Source organism: Bufo gargarizans, chromosome 11 (assembly GCF_014858855.1).
Source record: "Bufo gargarizans isolate SCDJY-AF-19 chromosome 11, ASM1485885v1, whole genome shotgun sequence".
Classification (NCBI taxonomy): domain Eukaryota; kingdom Metazoa; phylum Chordata; class Amphibia; order Anura; family Bufonidae; genus Bufo; species Bufo gargarizans.
The window spans coordinates 85,318,822-85,341,829 of NC_058090.1; the positions used below are offsets into that span (position 1 = coordinate 85,318,822).

The 23,008-nt window shown below is 45.0% G+C and overlaps 1 protein-coding gene and 1 long non-coding RNA gene across 4 annotated transcripts in view; both read right to left on the reverse strand.

The window, feature by feature from the left end:
* The window catches only part of LOC122921720 (SLAM family member 9-like), a 48,680-nt gene that overhangs the window by 24,834 nt on the left and 838 nt on the right, over positions 1–23,008 (reverse strand). For 2 of the 3 annotated variants that reach the window (XM_044271911.1, XM_044271912.1), the window contains exon 2: positions 20,125–20,427. In XM_044271911.1, coding sequence (XP_044127846.1) covers positions 20,125–20,427 — 303 coding nt within the window. Of the gene's footprint in view, positions 1–1,214; positions 1,530–3,524; positions 3,580–20,124; positions 20,428–23,008 lie in introns of those variants that run through there. The other variant, XM_044271910.1, reaches the window with a different exon arrangement.
* LOC122921721 lies at positions 14,687–20,114 on the reverse strand. Its single transcript, XR_006387060.1, has 3 exons — positions 19,818–20,114; positions 19,222–19,479; positions 14,687–16,761 (listed from the first exon to the last, which is right to left on the reverse strand). It is a non-coding gene; the product is annotated as an uncharacterized LOC122921721 (long non-coding RNA).

Consider the following 23,008-nt stretch of genomic DNA (forward strand, 5'->3'; position numbering starts at 1 on the left):
GTCTTCCAACAAGACAACGACCCCAAACACACCAGTAAACGGGCAACATCTCGGTTCCAGACCAACAAGATTGACGTTATGGAGCGGCCGGCCCAATCCCCGGATCTTAATCCAATAGAAAACGTGTGGGTGACATCGAAAATGCAGTTTCTGAGGCAAAAACAAGAAATAGAGAAGAACTGTGGATTGTAGACCAATCATCCCGGGCTGGAATACCTGTTCACAGGGTCCAGAAGGTGGTGACTCCGAGCAACACAGATGTCCAGCAGTTCTCAGAAACCGTGGTTATACAACTAAATATTAGTGAAGTGATTCAAAGGAAAGCAAAATCTTCAAACATTTCTCAGTTTATATAGTGAATGTTTGAGTTTGTAAAGAAGAATACAAACACTGCTATTTTTTTAAACAGTCTAATATTCACTTTGGGTGCAGCCAAAGTAAGCACTGCCTAGAAGTGGGGGGTCCCAGGCCAGGAGTTACATGTCCTAAATTTACCAACTAAAACGTTGGTAAGTTTGGTAGAGGGGTGACATAATATCAACGGCATATACAGGAGGGCCAAATGTAATTTATGTCCTCTCAAAAAGATGCAGGTGTGGGCCTCATCACAATATGGTGATTGCCATGGGCTTGGCTTCTGAGGCCCCCACCTTGCATCTCATTTTCTCTTTGGCCCCTAATTTCTCCTACAGCGAATCACTCTAAAAATACAATGCTCCTATTGACTATAAAGTTCACAAGGGTTAAAGAGTTGTCCATTTTTTTAAACTGCAGTCTGCAGCTTTGGTCTAATGGAGCAGAAATAAATATTATTGTAGGTTTGAGGGTCATGTTCTCATGAATGGTTTTTCGTAGTTAAGATAGAGGAGTATGGTGGAGGTTTATCAAACTGGTGTAAAGTAGAACTGGCTTAGTTGCCTATAGCAACCAATCAGATTCCACCTTTCATTTTTGACAGCTCCTTTGGAAAATAAAAAGTGGAATCTGATTGGTTGCTATAGGTAACTAAGCCAGTTCTACTTTACACCAGTTTGATAAATGTCTGCCTATATGTTTTGGCAGTGACTTACCTTACACCAAAGGGTCAACTTACTTTTTCTTGCAACTGTATCATGATGTGCTCCAAGCTTCAAAGAGCAAGACCTTCAGAGGTGTTACATCTGATACATGGTGGTGTAGACAGGTAAGACAGAGAAGAAGAAAGAGTAACTTACCGTACAGCGTGAGATTAAACTTGACACAGATCCTGTCATCTGTTGATTGAGCTCTATAGACCCCCTGGTCTTTCAGTGATAAATGATTGATGCGTAAGGATCCATCAGCTTCACCGCTCACTCTTCCTCTATACTCGTTCCTCAAAGCTTTTTCATTAATAGGTTTTCCAGGCTCAGTTGTAGCAACAACAGTTCCACTTGGTAACAAAACCCAGTTGATGATGGTGTTCTCCGACCGAGGGACACGTAGAATGACTTCTCCTCCTTCAGCAGCAGATACATGTTCCAGTCCACAGAGTTCACCACAGATGATACCTGATAGAAAGTAATAATACTACATTATTAGGTGGCAGGGTGATTGTGCGCATATGTATATATATTTTTTTTTCTTCTGGCAGATCCATTCTAGCAATGAGCAGTAGAGCATCACCAAGCTAGCATTAGGACCCGCCCCTGAGGAGCCTGATATTCAATTTTGGTTGGCTTCAAATATCAGAAGATAAGAAGCCAAAGTTAAAGGAACACAGATAAGCAGTGGAGGAGAGGAACTACTAGTGATGTCAAGAAGGTATTTTGCTGTAAACTTAAAGGGCTTATCCATGTTACAGTATAAGACCACCCCATGCCCCTAAATGTGTTAAAATAATAAAAGAAGGTAAGCTCACTCCCGAGTCCCCCTACCGTTTCCAGCACTGCACTGAAGATATGCGATGCTTCTGCATCCAAATTTTTGGTCATTTGATTCTAGTGAATTTTTGAGAGACTTGAGAAATAAATGTGAGTCCTTTGAGACCCTAGAGTATCATACACAACTTTTCAGACCATTTGGAGCTCTTAGGATTCAGGTAGAATCGATTCAGTAGACTGATTCAGTCAAATTGAGATTCGCTCATCTCGATAAATATGTAGGGGGGGTGGAATTTATCATTCTGGTGTTAAAAATTCGTAAATACCAGTTTAGTGAATTTTTAAATGCCATTGCAACTTCTTTTATTAGACGCAACCTGTATATTTACGCAGTCGAAACAGGGTTTGGTGAAGTGTGGGCAGGGCCATCAGCCCTCAACACAATTATCATTATTAATGCTAGAAAATAGCATAAATAATGAATAAAATCTATGGCAGCTCTGAGCTGGAGTAGATTTCAGAGGAGAGCTTTATGATGAGGCCTGCGTACCTACTCTGACAGCCCAGACCCTATCAAGACACGCTACAGATTTTTTTTTTTTTTTTTTTGCATTTCCTCCCATTTAGGCCCGGTACGTCACCAGAACTCTATAAAATGTCTTTGCCCTGCGCACTCCAGCTGCTTGGGTGAATTTGTGGGTAAATCAGGGTTCAGCTCTTAATCCAGACAACCCCTTTAAATTTCCTCACTAGCCAAAAGAGGTGTCTGTGTGCCCAGAATGACCTCAGGAGGAATTTGTTAATTTTTGGAGAGCACAAAAGCAGTTTCACACTATATATGATGCTGCCCCGGCGTTCCCTGGACATCGAGTGCCCCCATAGTACCCCAAATATGATTAATGCTCCCATTAGTGGCCCCCAGTATAAAGACTGCTCCCATTAGTGGCCCCCAGTATAAATAAGTCCTTCATTTGTGTCCATAAGTATAAACAATGCCCACGTTAGTACCCCCAGTATGAAGAATGCTACCCTCTGAACCCCATTCTGCTTGTGAACGCACAAGGACACTCGCTCCTCTTTGGAGGCATCAGGTCCCTGTGTGTTTAAGAGGATGAGGTGATTTTTATTTTATTTTTTATTTAACCCCTGTATGGACCTTTTTTGATCTAAGGTACTTGTTTTTAATTGGCATTAGGGGGTGCACTCCTGTCTAAACACCCATTAAAAACGTGCCCATCAGGCCCTGAAAATAGGCAAAAATAGGACATGTCCAATTTTTTGTCAGCTGCTGTTCACTGACCATTAAATAGCCATGTGAATAGCTACAAACATTCTAAAAATGGCTGTATGACGGACGTTACTTAAACAGTCATCAAATGCCCATTTTTTTTAACGTTTGTGTGAATGTAGCCTAACAGCTCTCAGACTATAGCAATAAAAGCAAAAATACTAAAGCATAAAAAACGACGTAAATTGGGTATTGCCCTGATCGGACAGAGGTAACATAAATTATACCACACGGTTGTACACAGAGGTCATCCCCATCACACAGCTCTATACAGAACACAATAGGACTTACAGCTGACACTTCGGATAGAGATGAAAGCTCATAGTGACATCTTAAAACTAGTTCTTATGTAATGTAGTAATAATGCATAAATAATAAGTACTACAAACACTCACGAGTCTGTAAGAGGAACATTAGGATGAGCAGATGAAGCAGCATCGTGATGATGAATGATAAGTTGAGAGGAAGCGGAGGCTGCCTGTACTTCCCCTTTCGACTTAGTTTAGGCGTGGTCACATTATTTGCAAATTCGTGGAATATGTAGACACCATAAAAGTGATAATACACTAAAGAAATAAGGGTGTTCTGTCCACATTGTTTTACCAGCCAGTGTTACCCTATGTCACCAACAGTGATGAATAAATTCCTTAAACTTCACTTTGGGTTCAATTTGAGAGAATCAATTGGCTCGATTGGACTTCAAATAGATTCGATTGGAGTTGAAGGTGCTCCAACTGGCCGGAAAAAGTTGTGTATGACACCCAGAGGTCTCCGAGAAATCATGTTTTCTTTTATTTTTTAATGAACCACTTGCTAACTGCAACGTGACTTTATATGTCGTGGCTGTAGGCTCTTATCTGTAACCCAACGTGTAAGGTTACATAGCGATCTGGCGGGGCCCCGTGGCTCTGCAGATCTCTGTGACCGAGCTGTCATTAGACACCTGCAGTCACAGTAAGCATGCCTAAGACCAGCCCAAGTGGTCTCCCTGTGACATTGTTGTAGCAGTATAAAGTGGAAAAGCCGGGAGGGGAGCTCTCTTCTTGAAGTGAGAGTGCCCCTAATGGCTGTAAAATTAATTGCGCTAGAAATATGCCTATTATAGGTGTACTTCTGGATAATATATGACCCCTTTTTGTGTGTAAAATATACTAATGTACACACATTTTTTTATCTTTTATCTTTCTTAATAAATGTAAAAATCTAGGTATTAGTTTTAGCTATTATTACTATAGCAGTTTTTTTTTGCTGCGTAATATATACAACCGCGCACATGTTTTTTCTTTTATAAAAAAATATATAAAAATAAGACTGTAACGGCACCGTTTCAGCAGACAAGGGGTTAAAATCCGTTTAGGCGATATGCCCCTTTCCGAGAGACAGGCACAGCTACTGCAGAACACCAACCTCCCGAACTGGATACAAAATAGCACTCCAAACTGGAACCTCGCAAGTAGCTGTCAGCAGGCGAACAGGAAAAGCGTATCGGTCAGCTTACACTCCTGGCAATCAGTCTCCAACAGCATACAGGGAATCCCCCCAATAACGAGACAAGGCTCCGTGTTCAGGGTCAAGCAGTGGTCTGAAGTGCTGGCACACCCAGCCTGGTTTTTATTACAGTTTGTTGCAGATACAACATATCCCCACAATGCATCATGGTTTCCTCCCCTCTGTCCCAGAGACGACCGAAGACAATCCAATTATCTCTCAGGACAAAGGGGAGATCACCAATACACATGTGGAGACAACAGGACAGGAATCACCACCCAAACACACAATGGCACACCCCCACAGCAAACACAGACATTTAACATATCCCCAGATAGCTCAAGTCTGAGTGCATATCATTAGGTGAATGGCACTCAGAATACACAAATACAATAATATTAGCTATCTGGGTGCCCTCACATAACATACAATTTAACCGAACGCATAATAACATAAAATACAATTCTACAGACAGATTTAAGCTGTGCGGCCGGTCTGTTTTCTCCTTTAAAGTTACTATGGGCCATAATCCTGAGGCAAGAGGCTTTTAAACAGCCCCCTCCAAAACCTAGTGGCGAGGTTGGTTTCGCCACACATCTCCCCCCCCCAGGGAAGACTAACCAGATACCTGACCTCACGCCGGTCGGTACCTGAGTTAGTCTGGCAGCCCACCCACAACCCAATACTGGACCTGCTGAATTTCGTAGCCTGTCTCTGTCCAGTGAATCCACCAAGGTTATGTTGGAAGCTGGTACTCCCGGTCTCTGAGTTGCTCCCTGGCTTGGAGTGAAGGTTGCTTTGTGGGCAGGGATCAGCGGTACTCTGCCCTGGTGCCAGCGTTACCACGGAAGAAGCCTGGTTGGAGTCTGGTTGTTGGAGGGGGAAACCGACTGTCTCCCCTTTGTCTAAACAGCCCTGTTGTTGGGGGACAGGACCAACTGTCCCTACCCCCTGTGCTGTAAGTGCAGAGACCACGGTCCCATCTGCACAGTTGTGGGGCTTACTGTCTCCCCCTGGTGCGTTAATCTGCCGCTGGGGAGAGGGGGTAACAAGCTCCTCTCCCATACATACTTCCAGCCGCTGGGGAGGGCGACCGACCGCCTCCGCTCCCAATACAGTGTCCTGCTGCTGGGGAAAGGAGACTGGGCTCTCTATTCCCTGTAGGACACTCTGCCGCTGGGGGACAGGACCGACTGTCTCTGCCCCCTGTAACTCCGTCTGCCGCTGGGGAATGGAGACTCGGCTCCCAATTCCCAAAAAATCATGCTGCTGCTGGGGGGCAGGAACAACTACCTCTGCCCCCTGTAACTCAGCCTGCCGCTGGGGAGGGAGGCCGCTGCTCTCCCCTCCCTGCACTTCACACTTCCGCTGGGGAATGGAGACTAGGCTCCCAATTCCCAAAAAATCATGCTGCTGCTGGGGGGCAGGAACAACTACCTCTGCCCCCTGTAACTCAGCCTGCCGCTGGGGAGGGAGGCCGCTGCTCTCCCCTCCCTGCACTTCACACTGCCGCTGGGGAATGGAGACTAGGCTCCCAATTCCCAAAAAATCATGCTGCTGCTGGGGGGCAGGAACAACTACCTCTGCCCCCTGTAACTCAGCCTGCCGCTGGGGAGGGAGGCCGCTGCTCTCCTCTCCCTGCACTTCACACTGCCTTCCCGGCATATCACTCTGCTGCTGGGGGGCAGGAACAACTACCTCTGCCCCCTGTAACTCAGCCTGCCGCTGGGGAGGGAGGCCGCTGCTCTCCTCTCCCTGCACTTCACACTGCCGCTGGGGAATGGAGACTGGGCTCCCACTGTCCCGCAACCGTAACCTCCGATGGAGGTCCACCCAACGTGGCAGCTGACCGTCACCTTCTGCCCGGTATAGTAGGGTCTTAGAGACTAGATTCCTCACGAACTTCACGTATTTCTCAGCTGGATTGGGTCCGAAGAAGTTCAGCCGCAACCACATCATACGGTCAAATTCCTCCACAGAGTATCTGTACTCCACTGCTGGTTCCATCCTGGTGCTTTTAGGGTCGCTGTACTGAGACATGCGTTGCCCTTAAGTTGTAAAATCCAAAGAAATGGTGTCTCCTGTAGCTGTCCTTCTGGCTGTAGGAACGATCCCGCTGCTTGCCACCAATGTAACGGCACCGTTTCGGCAGACAAGGGGTTAAAATCCGTTTAGGCGATATGCCCCTTTCCGAGAGACAGGCACAGCTACTGCAGAACACCAACCTCCCGAACTGGATACAAAATAGCACTCCAAACTGGAACCTCGCAAGTAGCTGTCAGCAGGCGAACAGGAAAAGCGTATCGGTCAGCTTACACTCCTGGCAATCAGTCTCCAACAGCATACAGGGAATCCCCCCAATAACGAGACAAGGCTCCGTGTTCAGGGTCAAGCAGTGGTCTGAAGTGCTGGCACACCCAGCCTGGTTTTTATTACAGTTTGTTGCAGATACAACATATCCCCACAATGCATCATGGTTTCCTCCCCTCTGTCCCAGAGACGACCGAAGACAATCCAATTATCTCTCAGGACAAAGGGGAGATCACCAATACACATGTGGAGACAACAGGACAGGAATCACCACCCAAACACACAATGGCACACCCCCACAGCAAACACAGACATTTAACATATCCCCAGATAGCTCAAGTCTGAGTGCATATCATTAGGTGAATGGCACTCAGAATACACGAATACAATACTATTAGCTATCTGGGTGCCCTCACATAACATACAATTTAACCGAACGCATAATAACATAAAATACAATTCTACAGACAGATTTAAGCTGAGCGGCCGGTCTGTTTTCTCCTTTAAAGTTACTATGGGCCATAATCCTGAGGCAAGAGGCTTTTAAACAGCCCCCTCCAAAACCCAGTGGCGAGGTTGGTTTCGCCACAAAGACAAAAAGCTTTAAATGTCCAAATTTCCCCAAGATAAATACATTAGGAGGACAACATAAAAAAGTCACTTTGAAGGGGCTTCTAATCTTTTAGCCCTGCACAACATCTGTTCTGATGTGCGGTGCCATAGAACCATCAATAGAAAAAAATAAGCTGCCAAAATCCAAAATTTGTTCTGGCTTTTTGAAGTCTTGCTGTGGGCCCAGCCAGTAGAGACATTATACAAATAATGCCAATTTCCGCAAAACATAGGGTAATGGTTTTCGAAATAATTTGTCTTGAAATCTTTTTTTTTTTAACAGAATTAAATTGAAGACAAAGGAAAAATATACATTTCTTTCATAATTTTCACAGTTTTTCCTTAAATAAAACCTGGCACAAAAGAAAAATCGAATGCGATTAGACACTGGGTCTTGCCACAAGAGGGTGTAAATGTGCTTCCCCCTGCCCTAAAAAAAGTCTTTCAGATTATGACTGGACATGTCTATACAATACGATTGAAAACATTATACCCAGCTGAAAGGGGGGGCATCATTGGACAGAGAGAAGCAGGATGGTCGTTCCGACAAATTGTCCATCATCTACGGTAGGCCATTCTACCCTAGCTGTTACGTGAGGGCCTCCAGACAGATCACCAGTACATAATATTGTTTTATCCACAGACAAGCATGAGCTGCTCCCACAGTTTTGTTACCCATCATCCAGATACAGGTGGCGCCTTCATTACACAACCCTGTCTCTACCTGGACCATTTCCAGGCACTTAGCATAAAGAATCAAGGTGTCGTAGTGCCAATTATGTCTTCTGCCATTGACAGCCAGACCCCTTCGCCTTTGTTTGTAATGGTTTTGTGAGCGAGAAACCTGGACTGCTACGGACTGGAACCATATCGTGTTCAGTGATGAATCCAGGTTCTGTTTGGGATGGTCGGGTTTGAGTATGGACACCACGTGGCGAGTGCTTCAATCCTGACTTTCACTCTACTCCAACTGTTGGTGTGATGATCTGGGGAGTCATCGTATAAGACAGTCGGTCACCCCTACAAGGGACACCTACAGCTCAGTGATATATGCAGGACATCCTGCCGCCACATGCAGAATAATGGTCACACACATGGTCTCTACCAGAGTACAGCACAAACTTGCCTTGCACAGTGATTTATCGCCAATCAAGCATTTATGGGATCAGCTGAGATGCCATCTTCGGCAACCTAAAAGTGTGTAGGGTCTATAGGCCCAGCTGTAACATCTGTGGGCACATGTGCTGCAGGATACCATAAAGAACCTGTATGCCTCCATGCCCAACCATATCTAATCTTGTATCCAGTCTAGAGGCACCCAACAGGGTCCTAGAGTCTCCTTTCAATTGTACAGTTTTTGAAAAAATAAACATCCTTTTGTTTTAATATCTTTATATCTGTATAGGACTGATAGAGATAGATGAGTACAGGTCTTGGTTATCTTTGTCAGTCCCAAACAGAGTAAATTACTATGTACTCGTGGTTCTTCCTAAGGCTGGTTTCACACGGGCGTTGCAGGAAAAGATGCGGGTGGGTTGCAGGAACATGCGCGATTTTTCCGCATGAGTGCAAAACATTGCAATGCGCTTTGCACGCACGTGAGAAAAATCGGCATGTTTGGTACCCAGACCCGAACCCGGACTTCTTCACAGAAGTTCGGGTTTGGGATCGGTGTTCTGTAGATTGTATTATTTTTCCTTATAACATGGTTATAAGGGAAAATAATAGCATTCTTAATACAGAATGCTTAGTAAAATAGCGCTGGAGGGGTTAATTTTTTTTTAATAAAAATGTAACTCACCTTAATCCACTTGATCGCGCAGCCGGTATCTCTTCTGTCTTCTTCTTTGAGATATAGGACCTTTGATGACATCACTGTGCTCATCACATGGTCCATCATATGATATTTTTTACCATGGTGATGGATCATGTGACGGACCATGTGATGAGCGCAGTTACGTCACCACAGGTCCTTTTCCTGTGTACAGCACAGATGAAGACAGAAGAGAAGCCGGGCTGCGCGATCGAGTGGATTAAGGTGAGTTCAATTATTATTTCTTTTTTTTGTAACCCCTCCAGCGCTATTGTACTAAGCATTCTGTATTCAGAATGCTATTATTTTCCCTTATAACCATGTTATAAGGGAAAATAATAATGATCGGGTCCCCATCCCGATCGTCTCCTAGCAACCGTGTGTGAAAATCGCACCGCATCCGCACTTGCTTGCGGATGCTTGCGATTTTCACACAGCCCCATTCACTTCTATGTGGCCTGCGTTGCGTGAAAAACGCACAATATAGAGCATGCTGCGATTTTCACGCAACGCACAAGTGATGCGTGAAAATCACTGCTCATGTGCACAGCCCCATAGAAATGAATGGGTCCGGATTCAGGGTGGGTGCAATGCGCTCAACTCACGCATTGCACCAACGCGGAAATCTCGCCCGAGTAAAAGGGGCCTAAGGCAAGAAAAGTTTGTCTATGGTCTGGCAATTCCAAACTACATTTTACAGGGGTATTCCAGGATTTTGATATTGATGGCCTATATTCCCAGCGATCAGCTGTTTTGGGGTTCCAGAACTGCCCATCTCATCCATTGTGTAGTGGAAAAAGCTGGTAACTGCAGCGCAGCTTTCGTTCCCTTTAATGGAAGGAGTGTTGTAGTCACTAGCTCAGTTTACTGCCCAGTGCATGGAGCTGTGTAGTATCAGGACGTTTTCCAGCACCAAACCTACAAGAAAACAGCTGATCGGCAGGTCTGCCAGGTGTCAAACCTCTGTCGATCTGATATCCTAAGGATAAGCCATATCATAATCCTGGACAACCCCTTTCATGGTTACTGAACATGTTATGCAATCTGTTCGGTAGGAGTTGCTGTTCTGTCATAGGCATAATATACATAATGGCAAGTTTGTGCCGGCTATAGATTATCCCGGACAAGCCCCCAAGATGTCAGAATGGTGATGGCAAAAAAATATAAGACTTAGGTTATTGTGACTGTCAACTTACCCACCGAAAATGAAAACTCATATAAAATGTATCAATAACTTGTCACATATCCGCCCGTGACATCATGTATATCTATGTCTGTACTTACGATGAAGCACCAACGCCATTCTATAAAGGAATTGCAATTATATTAAGACTATGAATTCAGTTTGTCACAGTGTTCACCCGGCTGTCATGCTGAATTAAAGGATAACTGTCACATTTTTTTGCCGTCACGCAATTAACCCCTCGGGTGCCGCGGATTGAAGCGCCCTGTCAGAGGTGCGTCCCCATCACCATGGGAACGCCTCCGGGTTAGAATATACCATCAGATCGGAGTGTATGTAATGAAAGGAGGAAGGGGGCGTGTTTAAGTGGGGAGAGCTCTGATTGGTTGAGGTGCACAAGCTTGTTCATGAGAGAAGCTGAATGCATTGTGGGTAGTGAGGGCAGGCTGGCTTAGTCTCAGGGTGAGGACATCGGCGGCCATCTTAACAAGAGAGTGAGATTGTAGTTTTGTGCAGACTGGTTGCTAAGGGCTGAATCTTATTAAATATGGGGTAAGTAAGTCTAATAGTTATTGATTCGGGAATATCATGTTATTAGTAACTACATATCTGAAAATTGAAATTTTGGTCTAAATGTGACAGTTATCCTTTAATAATGGCAACCTGAGCGATGCATGCTGGGATGCTTATGGTCAAGCATTGGGACTCTGTACCTGTCGGCATAACTCCTTTTCATTTTCTTTTGCAAATATAAGGGACTGCCATAGGCAGCCTGAGTGGCGAGTACATGCAGCATGAGGTCCTCTATGCCGACTCACAGGATGAAAATACTGGGAAAAGATTTGCACATTCACTACCCAATCTCATTTGAATGCTAATTCTATGTGTATACCCAATCTCTGATGATGCGCACTTGCTTCATTACGGTTTATATTGGATCGGTGATACTGTTGCTGCCTGCTTTCTCCCCTTCCTCATGTGTTTCCCCTTTTCTGGCTTCCCAATCCTCCCTTCCTTGTCTTTTCCTCCCCCCCTTTCTCTTATCCTTCTTCCCTTGGCAGGTTGTCCACTATTTAAATCTGTTTAATGACCAAGCCACAGGCACATGGACTAGTCCTTCCTCTGCGTGCAGTTGGGACTTCATGCATGGACAACAGATTTGGATTGCCTATGACACTGTACTGTTGGACTTTGTTGAAACTTTCAATAAATAGTTACAGTTTAAAACAAAATAATTTAGATACAGAAAATAAAATTAAATTAAAATTGCAAACACACACTTTTTTATTCTAGGGGATACTCACTGATGGCCCTGTCATTCCTAAAACTGGCCACTAGAGGTCAGTTAAGTCCTGTATGGGCATAATAATCTCTATTTCTATGGCGCCAACATATTCCGCAGCGCTTTACAGTTCAGCTAAATGACATAGCAACAGACAAGTCAATTACAACAAGAGGAATGAAGACCCTAGAGCTTACAATCTATGAGGTATGTTCGGTACTGAGTTGGCGTGTTATACAGAAATGCATTATAACACTGTTTCAGCTATTTCATGTCTAAGTACCACAAAATGATTATAAGTATGTAAAGGCACATGAGCAATAGGAATGAGGATTATACACTTAGCATCTTTGTGGTCCAGAGCTTATAGAGGTCTTGTTTCAAGAAACTTTTTTGGATGTTATGGTGGTGCTGGTTGATGCGATTATGGAGTTCTTGTGTGGTGCAACCAACGTACTGCATGCCACATACACGCTGTCCGGATTTTGTGTATTAGTAACATAGTATATAAGGCTGAAAAAAGACATTTGTCCATCCAGTTCGGCCTGTCATCCTGCAAGTTGATCCAGAGGAAGGCAAGAAACCCCTTTGAGGTAGAAGCCAATTTTCCCCACTTTAGGGGAATAAGAAATTCCTTCCCGACTCCAATCAGGCATCAGAATAACTCCCTGGATCCCCGACCCCTCTCTAGAAGCTATATCCTGTAATATTATTACGCTCCAGAAATACATCCAGGCCCCTCCTGAACTCCTTTATTGTACTCACCATCACCACCTCCTCAGGCAGAGAGATCCATAGTCTCACTGCTCTTACCGTAAAGAGTCCATAGTCTCACTGCTCTTACCATAAAGAGTCCTCTTCTTGGATGGTTCCTCTTTGTTGACTAATTTGTGCTGTTTCAAGCGGCTAGGGGCTAAATGTTCTTGACAGTAGGGGCCCTTCGGAAAATGATTTCTGGGTGTCTGGGGAATATTTTGTAATAAAATATGCCAGTGTTTTTCTAGGATACAGCGTACTTTGTGATGTGCACCCGAATAAGTAGTGATGACGCTATTAAGTCTGAAGAGACGTTAGACACTGTGCTTGACTGAGGGCCTTTCTACGTTGTAGTGTCTCATCGATCACTTTCTTGGGGTAACCTTTATCAAAGAACCTCTTCTCTAATTTCTTGGATTGTTATAGGAAGAGGAACCTGTGGTATAATTTTTATGGATATGTTTAAACTGACTGTATGGAATGTTATTAAGCCATTTATTGTATTGGTTTCTAGTATAGTAAAGATAACTGTTGCTATCAACTGTTGTAAAGTGTTTTTTTTTACTATGAGAGATGTCGATATCTAAAATTGCAATCTGTTTCTGCTTAAAATCTATAGATAAAGAAATGCCCAGCTGTTATGATTTAGAAACTATAAAACATGTTCAACAAGTTAGAGTCCCCATTCCAAATAACAAAAAGATCATCAATGTACCTCCTATATAGAACACTGTGTTCTCTCTATATATAGTAATTTCCCATATGAAATCCTCCTCAAACACCCCCATAAAAAGATTAGCATAAGTGAGTGCTACCTTACTGCCCATAGCTGTACCACATTGCTGGTGAAATATTTTATCACCATTGTACTGTAGTTAAGAATAAAAGATAAACACTCAAGTAAAAAGTCTGTTGATCACATGGGGTTCTCCTGCTTCTGATGGTTCAGGATGCCCTTGATGGTGACAAATTGTGAGGTGCGCAGTGGCGGAAACAGTTTTGCAGTGGAACATTTCTGTACCGAAGATGCAAGCTGAGGCACATCAGTGACAGTTCTCAGCATGCATGGACCGGCAGATGTTACATAAGTGCACTTTCCACAGTTTTGAACAGGTCACATGGCTGCAAAGGCAGTTATTAGGCCAAAATGTCCCTTTAAAAGGGTTGTCAGAGACTTATTATCCATCATTATCTGATTGTTGGGGGTCTGACACCAAGGACCCCTGCCAATTGCTGCTTTCCCTAGGGAGTGATGTCACATTCATGGGTCACATAGCCTAGGCCTAGTTCAGCCCCATTCATGTGGATGCCTCTGAGCTCCAATGCCAACCACAGCCTCTATACAGTGTATGGTACTGTACCTGGTAAGCTGCGAGAAGGCTGAAGTTCCTACACAAGCGCCAGTGCCTTCTCAAACAGCTAATTGGTGGTGGTCCTGGGTGTCTGACCCCCATGCGTTAAGATACTGATAACCTATCCAGATAAGGCCCAGAAAGCCCCTTTGAAGCAATATTGCTTACACTGCACTTTTTTAGCCAATTCTTGCACCAGCACCTAGGAATGGAGTGTAATACTTCTCTATCTGCAATGCAATCATGGGGTGGACCGCAACGTCAGAGTAAGCACTGCAACTTTTTTACAGGTTGCCATGCTAACAATATAATCTTCCACAGTGTCCTCTGAGGAATGTGCTCCAAGGATGTGTCCAGGCACCATAAGACTTAAAGGGGTATTCCAGTTGAAAGAGTTATCCCCTTTCCAAATCCATCACGAAAATGGGGACTCCTTACCCTGTGAAGCCTACTCTGAAATGGACAGAGTGGCTAGTTGGAATACATGTCATACGCCACTCCATTTTTTATGGGAGACAGACGAGTACAGAGCACGACTAGAAATGTAAGGAGCGGCAACATGTAGTCCAACCAGCCGCTTTGTCCATTTCAGGGTGGGTTCCACAGGGATCGATCCCGAAAAATCAAACCGTCACAAAGTTCCAGAGTCTTGGGATGTGTGGATGCACAAGCAATAAAACTTATAAAAACTATATAGATTTGGTATTGTTGTAATTGTACTGACCCAGAGAATAAAGTTATCATTTTATTTATGCTGCAAAGTGAATGTTTACAACCTAAAAAAATCAATGGTGGTATTGCTGTTTTTTTCCCATCCCAGAGAAAGAGCTAATAAAAGTTAATCAATAAGTTAGCTTTACCCTAAAATTATGTATAAAAAACTATGACCTGCTAAAAACAAGCCCTCATATGGCTACATCAACAGCAAAATAAAATGCAGAACAGGCTGGTCACTAAGGGGTTAAATGGCATACAAGGACTAATTACTTGTACTCCGGCAGTGATCGGGGTCAGAGATGATGCTGATCCTGGACATTTACCCCTCAGATGCCGCTATCCATAGTGACTGCGCAATCCTGTAGGGTTAGACAGGGGGTGCGGGCTGATCTGTCCTTCAACTGGAGTCACCACCGCTAAATTATGGGGCTCCTATCAGTTGCCATGACAGCCTGGGTCCTTGTACAGACTCCCAGTGCTGAAAAGTCTAAAAGGCAAAGCCTGATAGGCAGCCTGTGAAAATCCCAAAGACTGCATTAGTATTCTATTGCAGTCTATGGAACAAGAGATCAAAAGATCGCATGTTCAAGTTCACTGCTAAGGGGACAAAAATATTACAGTGAAAAGATGAAAATGTTTTAAAAAAGTAAAAAATAAAAAACCAAAAATAAAAATACAAATTATTTCCTTTCCTAATGTTATATATTAAAATATACAATAAAAAATAAAACATAACAAGTATCAACATGTCTGAAAATGTCCAAAGTATTCAAATATCAAAACATTTTTACTGCACAGCAAACGCCATATTGGAAAAATGTTGCCTGCTGGGAAGCATGTATCTCCTAAACGGAGCCCTGGAAGTGGTGGAGGGCGCACTGCGCATGCGCAGCCGGCCTCCATTCATTTCTATGGGGCCGCAGAAAATAGGCGAGAGCTGGTTCGGCTATTTCCATCAGACCCATAGAAGTGGGTCGACAGGACTTTGTTTTCCGTCTTGCATAACCGGACCCAGATGGATCCGTTATGTTTTCCCATAGACTTCTTTAAGGACGGAGACAAAACGGAATGCCGCTTAAAGGCTTCCGTTTTGCATTACATCCTATGGATCCCGTTATTTTCCGTTATAACCCTGTTATAATGGAAAGCTATAACAGACTCCATAACGCTAGTGTGAACCCGCCCTTAAAGGGGTATTCCGGTTATAACGAGGGGATAACATTCAGATCGGAGGGGGTCTTACCGCTGTGACCCCAACTGATCACAAGAATGGTGGCCCCGTACCCTGTAGAACTGCCCTGAAAAGGACGGAGGACCTGGCCGGAAAAGTGTGACACAGATCCATTCATTTCTATGAAGATGCTGGAGATAAGGTCTTATGCACACGGCCAGTGCCAAAATTGCGGGTGGCAAACAGTGGGTTCACCCGTTCACGTGAATGGGTCCACAATCCGGAAGGAGTGGTGTGGAATGGAGGCATGGAACCCCACGGAAGTGCTTTCTGTCCATGCATCCACACCGCAAAAAAATTGATGTTATATTTTTTTGCAGTACAGGCAGATCACGGACCTATTCAAGTTGAATGGTGCCTGTGCATTAGGGACCACAATTTGCAGTCCCCAATGCAAGGAACGGGCGGCAACCGTTCGTGTGCGTGATCCCTAACTGTGATGAAAATGAGCTGTTTGCTGAGCAAGCTTTCAAAAATGTCTGGACTATTGCCTATAGCTATAGTGTATGACCTTGTATCTTCATCCTCCTGCCCTTATGGAGGTTGGGTTGTGTCATTGGATACAGTGGAGTCTACCGACATATCCTTTTTCACACCACCATCTCCAGCTCTTGAGGAAAGGACCTGGGATTCAATTCTTTCCCTATTTAAACACAGACTTTTTGGTTTATAGTAAAGAAAATAACTTTGAGAAGTGAGAAGGTCGCTTTCCTCCCATAAGGCACAGCTAGTTGAAGAGGCGTCTTCAGCATCTACCGGAGGGTTGTTTGACTTCACTCTTTACGTGATGAATGAAGACACAGCAGGTGATGAGTAACACAACGCCGGATAACACCCAACGTATCATATGTAATGTACCGAGATCCTTTTGGTTTTCTCTTGTCAAATCTGAAAAAGATGAAATGATTAAAGTGGTTGTCTCATCTTGCCGATACTAAGGTCCCGACCACCAGCTGGCCGGGAAACAGCAGAGCGCTCCAGCGCTTGCTGTTTCAGAAGCTCCCATTGCGGTGGGTGAGAGCTACAGAAACAGAGTAGCAAGCTATGCCGTTTCCGGTAAGTAACGGCGAGACGAGACAACCCTTTTTTCTTTGGTATTAAATGAGATTATATTAACATTTTAGGTTTGTGTCGTCAGCATCATGGTCCTCAGTGCAAAGAAGCCTTATACTTAGCAGTCACTAGCGTTTTCATCCCACAGTTAAGAAGGCAGATTCCGATGTGTAACAAAGAAGGGTGGACATATGCTTTATATTAGGGTCACCCCCAATGAATGATGAAGAAAATGAATTACACTGCAGCACTCACTTGTCTTTGCAAAAGATGAGATGGGTTTTTTTTTCACCAAGAAAAATGCATTCTTAGAAACCTAGAATGTGTCGGCAGATGAGAACCATTTGGCCCATCTAGTCTGTCCAATATACTGAATACTATGGATAGCCCCTGGCCCTATCTTATATGAAGGATGGCCTTATGCCTATCCCATGCATGCTTAATCTCCTTCACTGTATTTGCAGCTACCACTTCTGCAGGAAGGCTATTCCATGCATCCACTACTCTCTCAGTAAAGCAGTGCTTCTCAATTATTTTCAGTCATGCCCCCCCTAGGAAGAAGAAAACATTTTGCGCCCCCCGCGCGACTGTAAATAGTATCATTTGTCTATAAAATTGTTATAAGTACAGCCCCCAGTAATAACAGCCCCTCTGTGCCAGTAATAACAGCCCCCGCTAGTAATAACATCCCCCCCCCCCTTGCCAGTAATGTTATGGGGGGATCTGTGGATGACGGACACTGTTATGGGGGGATCTGTGGATGACGGACACTGTTATGGGGGGATCTGTGGATGACGGACACTGTTATGGGGGGGATCTGTGGATGACGGACACTGTTATGGGGGGGATCTGTGGATGACGGACACTTATGGGGGAAACTGTGGATGACGGACACTTATGGGGGGATCTGTGGATGACGGACACTTATGGGGGGATCTGTGGATGACGGACACTTATGGGGGGGATCTGTGGATGACGGACACTTATGGTGGGATCTGTGGATGACGGACACACACTTATGGGGGGATCTGTGGATGACGGACACTTATGGGGAGATCTGTGGATGACGGACACACACTTATGGGGGGATCTGTGGATGACGGACACTTATGGGGGGATCTGTGGATGACGGACACTTATGGTGGGATCTGTGGATGACGGATACTTATGGGGGGGATCTGTGGCTGGCACTGTTACAGGGGGATCTGTGGCTGGCACTGTTATATATGTGCCATCCACAGTGCCCCCCAGCCCATAACAGTGCCATCCACAGACCCCCACCCCTTAACTGTGCCATCCACAGATTCCGTGTGCCCGCCGCCGCCGCCGTTTAAAGTTATTAAACATGCCCCCCTCACTCCTAATAGTACCGTATATCCGAATTTCTTCTGTATAATGCCGGCAGGCGGGCCGGGCGGCCCGCGCATCCCTCAGTGACGTCACTTGTCTGCACCGCCTGATTCATTCATAAAGCAGGCGGCGCAGGCACGTGACATCACTGAGGGACGCGCCGGCCGCCCGGCCTGCCTGCCGGCATTATACAGAAGAAATTCGGATATACGGTACTATTAGGAGTGAGGGGGGCATGTTTAATAACTTTTAATTCAATAATACATTTTATATTAGTATACCGGAGGGAGCGGTGGGGCGGGGCTATAGTACAGTGACCGCACCGCCCCACCGCTATTGCCGGCCCCCAGCTCCTCCTCCCAGTCCCTCCCCCTGCCCCCGCTCCGTACATCGCGTCCAGCGCCTGCGCCGGCCTCTGATCAGAGGAAGGGAGATGAGCGCTTCCACAATGGAAGCGCTCATCTCCCTGCCGCATATTACACTGCGAGCTGTTGGCCGCACAGCCCGCACACCCCAAAGGCCGGCCCTGAACGAGCCCCCCTTTACGGAGCCTGGCGCCCCACTATTTGAGAAGCACTGCAGTAAAGTAATACTTCCTGATGTTACTTTTAAACCTTTGCCCCTCTAATTTAAAACTATGTCCTCTTGTAGCAGTTTTTCTTCTATTAAATCTTCTCTCCTCTTTTCCCTTGTTGATTCCCTTCATGTATTTAGCAGTTTCTCTCATCTCCCCTCTGTCTCGTCTTTCTTCCAAGCAATTCTTCTTGGTGAATAAACTTTCTCAACTTTTGCCAAGAAGATAAGTGAGTGCTGCAGTGCTTTGGGGCTCAGGGGCTAGAGCCTGACACTTATCTCATCTGGAATTACCCCTATGGGACCGTCAGTGCTGTCACACCTCTACATGTAGGACCACAATGAATGACACCAGTGTGGACATAGAATTACCTCTCCTGCAGTATTCCCCGGGGATCACAGTCTTGGAGACATTACTGACAGGGTTACGTGCGGTGCAGGTATAGGTGAGGTTCACATCACTGGGAGGTACATACAGGACACCTCCGGTCACATTTATATGACCGCTCTGTGCATTACTCCATGTTATAGTCACATCTCGTTTGTCCACTGCGCACAACAAACTCAGTGAGCAAGTGTCATTCCTGGTGAGGCTGTGGTTGATATTGATGTCTCCAGATGACAGGTTCTCTGTAAAAGACACATAAATACACATTAACAGTACTTCTACACTGTAAACGTGGTTCGCTATACCATATACATAAATAGTATCACTATACTATGCACATAAGTAGTACTTCCAAACTGAACAAATAAATAATACCAATAAGTAGTACTGCAACACTGTACATGTAAGTAGTACTATTATACCACACACATAAGTAGTATCACCTTACCATACACATATGTAGTTCGGCCACTCTGTACACAAATAGTACAATTATACTATACATATTAGTACAACTTTACCGGTACCACCTTTAGCCAATAAACTTTTGGAGAGGTCATTCACACAGAGGTTCACTTACTTTTTCTCCCTGCAATGTTGATGTTTGTTCAGCGCGCTCAATAAAACACACAAACAAGACAACTGTGTAGGTGTGATTAGTTATGTGAGATTGTGTCTGCCTGTAATTCTGACCTAGAGAGTAATTGGGACAACTTTGATTAGTCATCAGTGAAGAAATTCTGGTATCACTAAAGGGTCATCTTACTTTTTCTTGCAACTGTATCATGATGTGCTCCTGGCTTCAAAGAGCAAGACCTTCAGAGGTGTTACATCTGATACATGGTGGTGTAGACAGGTAAGACAGAGAAGAAGACAGAGTAACCTACCGTACACCGTGAGATTAAACTTTACACAGATCCTCTCATCTAGTGATTGAGCTCTATAGACCCCCTGGTCTTTCAGTGATAAATGATAGATGTGTAAGGATCCATCATCTTCACTGCTCACTCTTCCTCTATACTCGTTCCTCAAAGCTTTTTCATAAATAGGATTTCCAGGCTCAGTTATAGCAACAACAGTTCCACTTGGTAACAAAATCCAGTTGATGACTGTGTTTTCTGACCGAGGGACACGTAGAATGACTTCTCCTCCTTCAGCAGCAGATACATGTTCCAGTCCACAGACGACACCTGATAGAAAGCAATTTCAGTAGATTATTCTGTTGCGGGACTTAATACTTTAGTCTTACTTAAAGGGGCATTCCACAATTTTAGATGTGATGGCCTATCTTCAGGATCTGCTCTCTCTATCTGATCATCAGGGGTCTGACACCACAAGTTCCTTCAGCGCTGGAACTATACCGCTGCGTCCGTTCTGTAGTGGACAGAGCTGGTAACAGCACAATGGACGGAGCTATATAGTCCTGACGTAGACTTTGGTGCAGAGCTACTACAGAACAGCTGATTAGCGGGGATGTGGATGTCGGACCAGCGCATACTCTGAAGATAGGCCACCACTTGTTAAATCCTTTAACACCATTTGTGGTTTTTTTTTTTATTCCTTCCCCAAATCTTTTTTTCTTGTAAAATATTAATTTGTAAATGGACAGAAATAATAGAAAATAAATGATTGTTTTAACACCTTAATGACCAGGCCTGAAAGGGACTTACTGTAACTTCTTCCCGCCTCATAACGTACTGTTACATCATGGTAAGTGGTAGGGCAATAGTAATGTAATACACAGCTGGGCTCATACTGCAAAGGTCAGGATCAGAGCTTATCAGAAAAATGATATTGATGATCTATCCTTAGGACAAGTCATCAATATCACATTGGCGGGGGTCCGAGTCCCAGCAACCCCCCCCCCCCCCATCAGCTGTTCTAAGGAGCTGTGGCGCTCACCTAAGAGTCGTGTATAGTATAGTGTCTGTGCTTAGTATCACAGCTGAGCCCCACTGACTTGAAGGTGGCTGAGCTGCAACTATGTCATGTGACCTATCTACAGTGATGTCACTGGCCTAGCAAGAAGTGTAAATCCTCACAGCTTTCTCCCGGGATCTCTGCCGATCTGATATTGAGGACCTATCTTGAGAACAGAAATGCTGTTTTATGTCCCCTCGCCTCTCAAAAATGTCAACAAAAAGTCATAGTATCATACCACCAGTAAGAACTCGTGTATAAGCCCTCATACAGCTGCTCTCCCCAGTGCTGCACCTCCATACACCTCCTCCCTCATCTCCGTCTACCACCCTACCCGTGCTCTCGTGCTCTCCACAGTGCTGCACCTCCATAAATCTCCTCCCTCATCTCCGTCTACCACCCTACCCATGCTCTCCACAGTGCTGCACCTCCATAAATCTCCTCCCTCATTACCGTCTACCACCCTACTCGTGCTCTCCACAGTGCTGCACCTCCATAAATCTCCTCCCAAATTACTGTCTACCACCCTACCTGTGCTCTCCACAGTGCTGCACCTCCATGCATCTCCTCCCTCATTACCATCTACAACCCTACCTGTGCTCTCCACAGTGCTGCTCCTCCATACATCTCCTCCTGATCTGTCTACCACCCTACTTGTGCTCTCCACAGTCTGCACCTCCATACATCTCCTCCCTCATTTCCATCTACCACCCTACTCGTGCTCTCCACAGTGCTGCACCTCCATACACCTCCTCCCTCATCTCCGTCTACCACCCTACCCGTGCTCTCCACAGTGCTGCACCTCCATACATCTCCTCCCAAATTACTGTCTACCACCCTACCTGTACTCTCCACAGTGCTGCACCTCCATACATCTCCTCCCTCATTACCATCTACAACCCTACCTGTGCTCTCCACAGTGCTGCACCTCCATACATCTCCTCCCTCATTACCATCTACTACCCTACCTGTGCTCTCCACAGTGCTGCTCCATACATCTCCTCCCTCATTAACGTCTACCACCCTACCTGTGCTCTCCACAGTGCTGCACCTCTATACATCCCTTATTTTAGTCTCCCACCCTACCCGTGCTCTCCACAGTGCTGCACCTCCATACATCTCCTCCCTCATTACCATCTACAACCCTACCCGTGCTCTCCACAGTGCTGCACCTCTATACATCTCCTCCCTCATTAATGTCTACCACCCTACCCGTGCTCTCCACAGTGCTGCACCTCCATACACCTCCTCCCTTATTTTAGTCTCCCACCCTACGCGTGCTCTCCACAGTGCTGCACCTCCATACACCTCCTCCCTCATTAACGTCTCCCACCCTACCTGTGCTCTCCACAGTGCTGCACCTCCATACATCTCCTCTCTTATTTTAGTCTCCCACCCTACCCGTGCTCTCCACAGTGCTGCATCTCCATACATCTCCTCCATCATTTCCATCTACCACCCTACTCGTTCTCTCCATTCTGCCATTGATCTAACATTAATATCCTCACTAGGAAGGTGTGCGATACAACTAATATGACCTTGTTCTCTGTCTGATGTTAAGGTTCATGTTCTCATTTGGCTATACAAAATCGTTGATTTTATGTATATGTTAATGTCAATACTACTGTGCATTATGCAGATGCATAATACGACGCCATTGATGTCCTCAAAGTATGACATTCTTTTTGACTTGTACAATAAAATATTTTACAAACTAACATTAATATCCTCCATAATTTGAACCTCTCACTTACATCTTAAAGAATTTTCTCAAGCTGTACCTGCCCTCTGGAATGCACTACCCTGGACAAGCAGGGGTTAATTCCCAACTTCCTTCACTTTAAAATATTA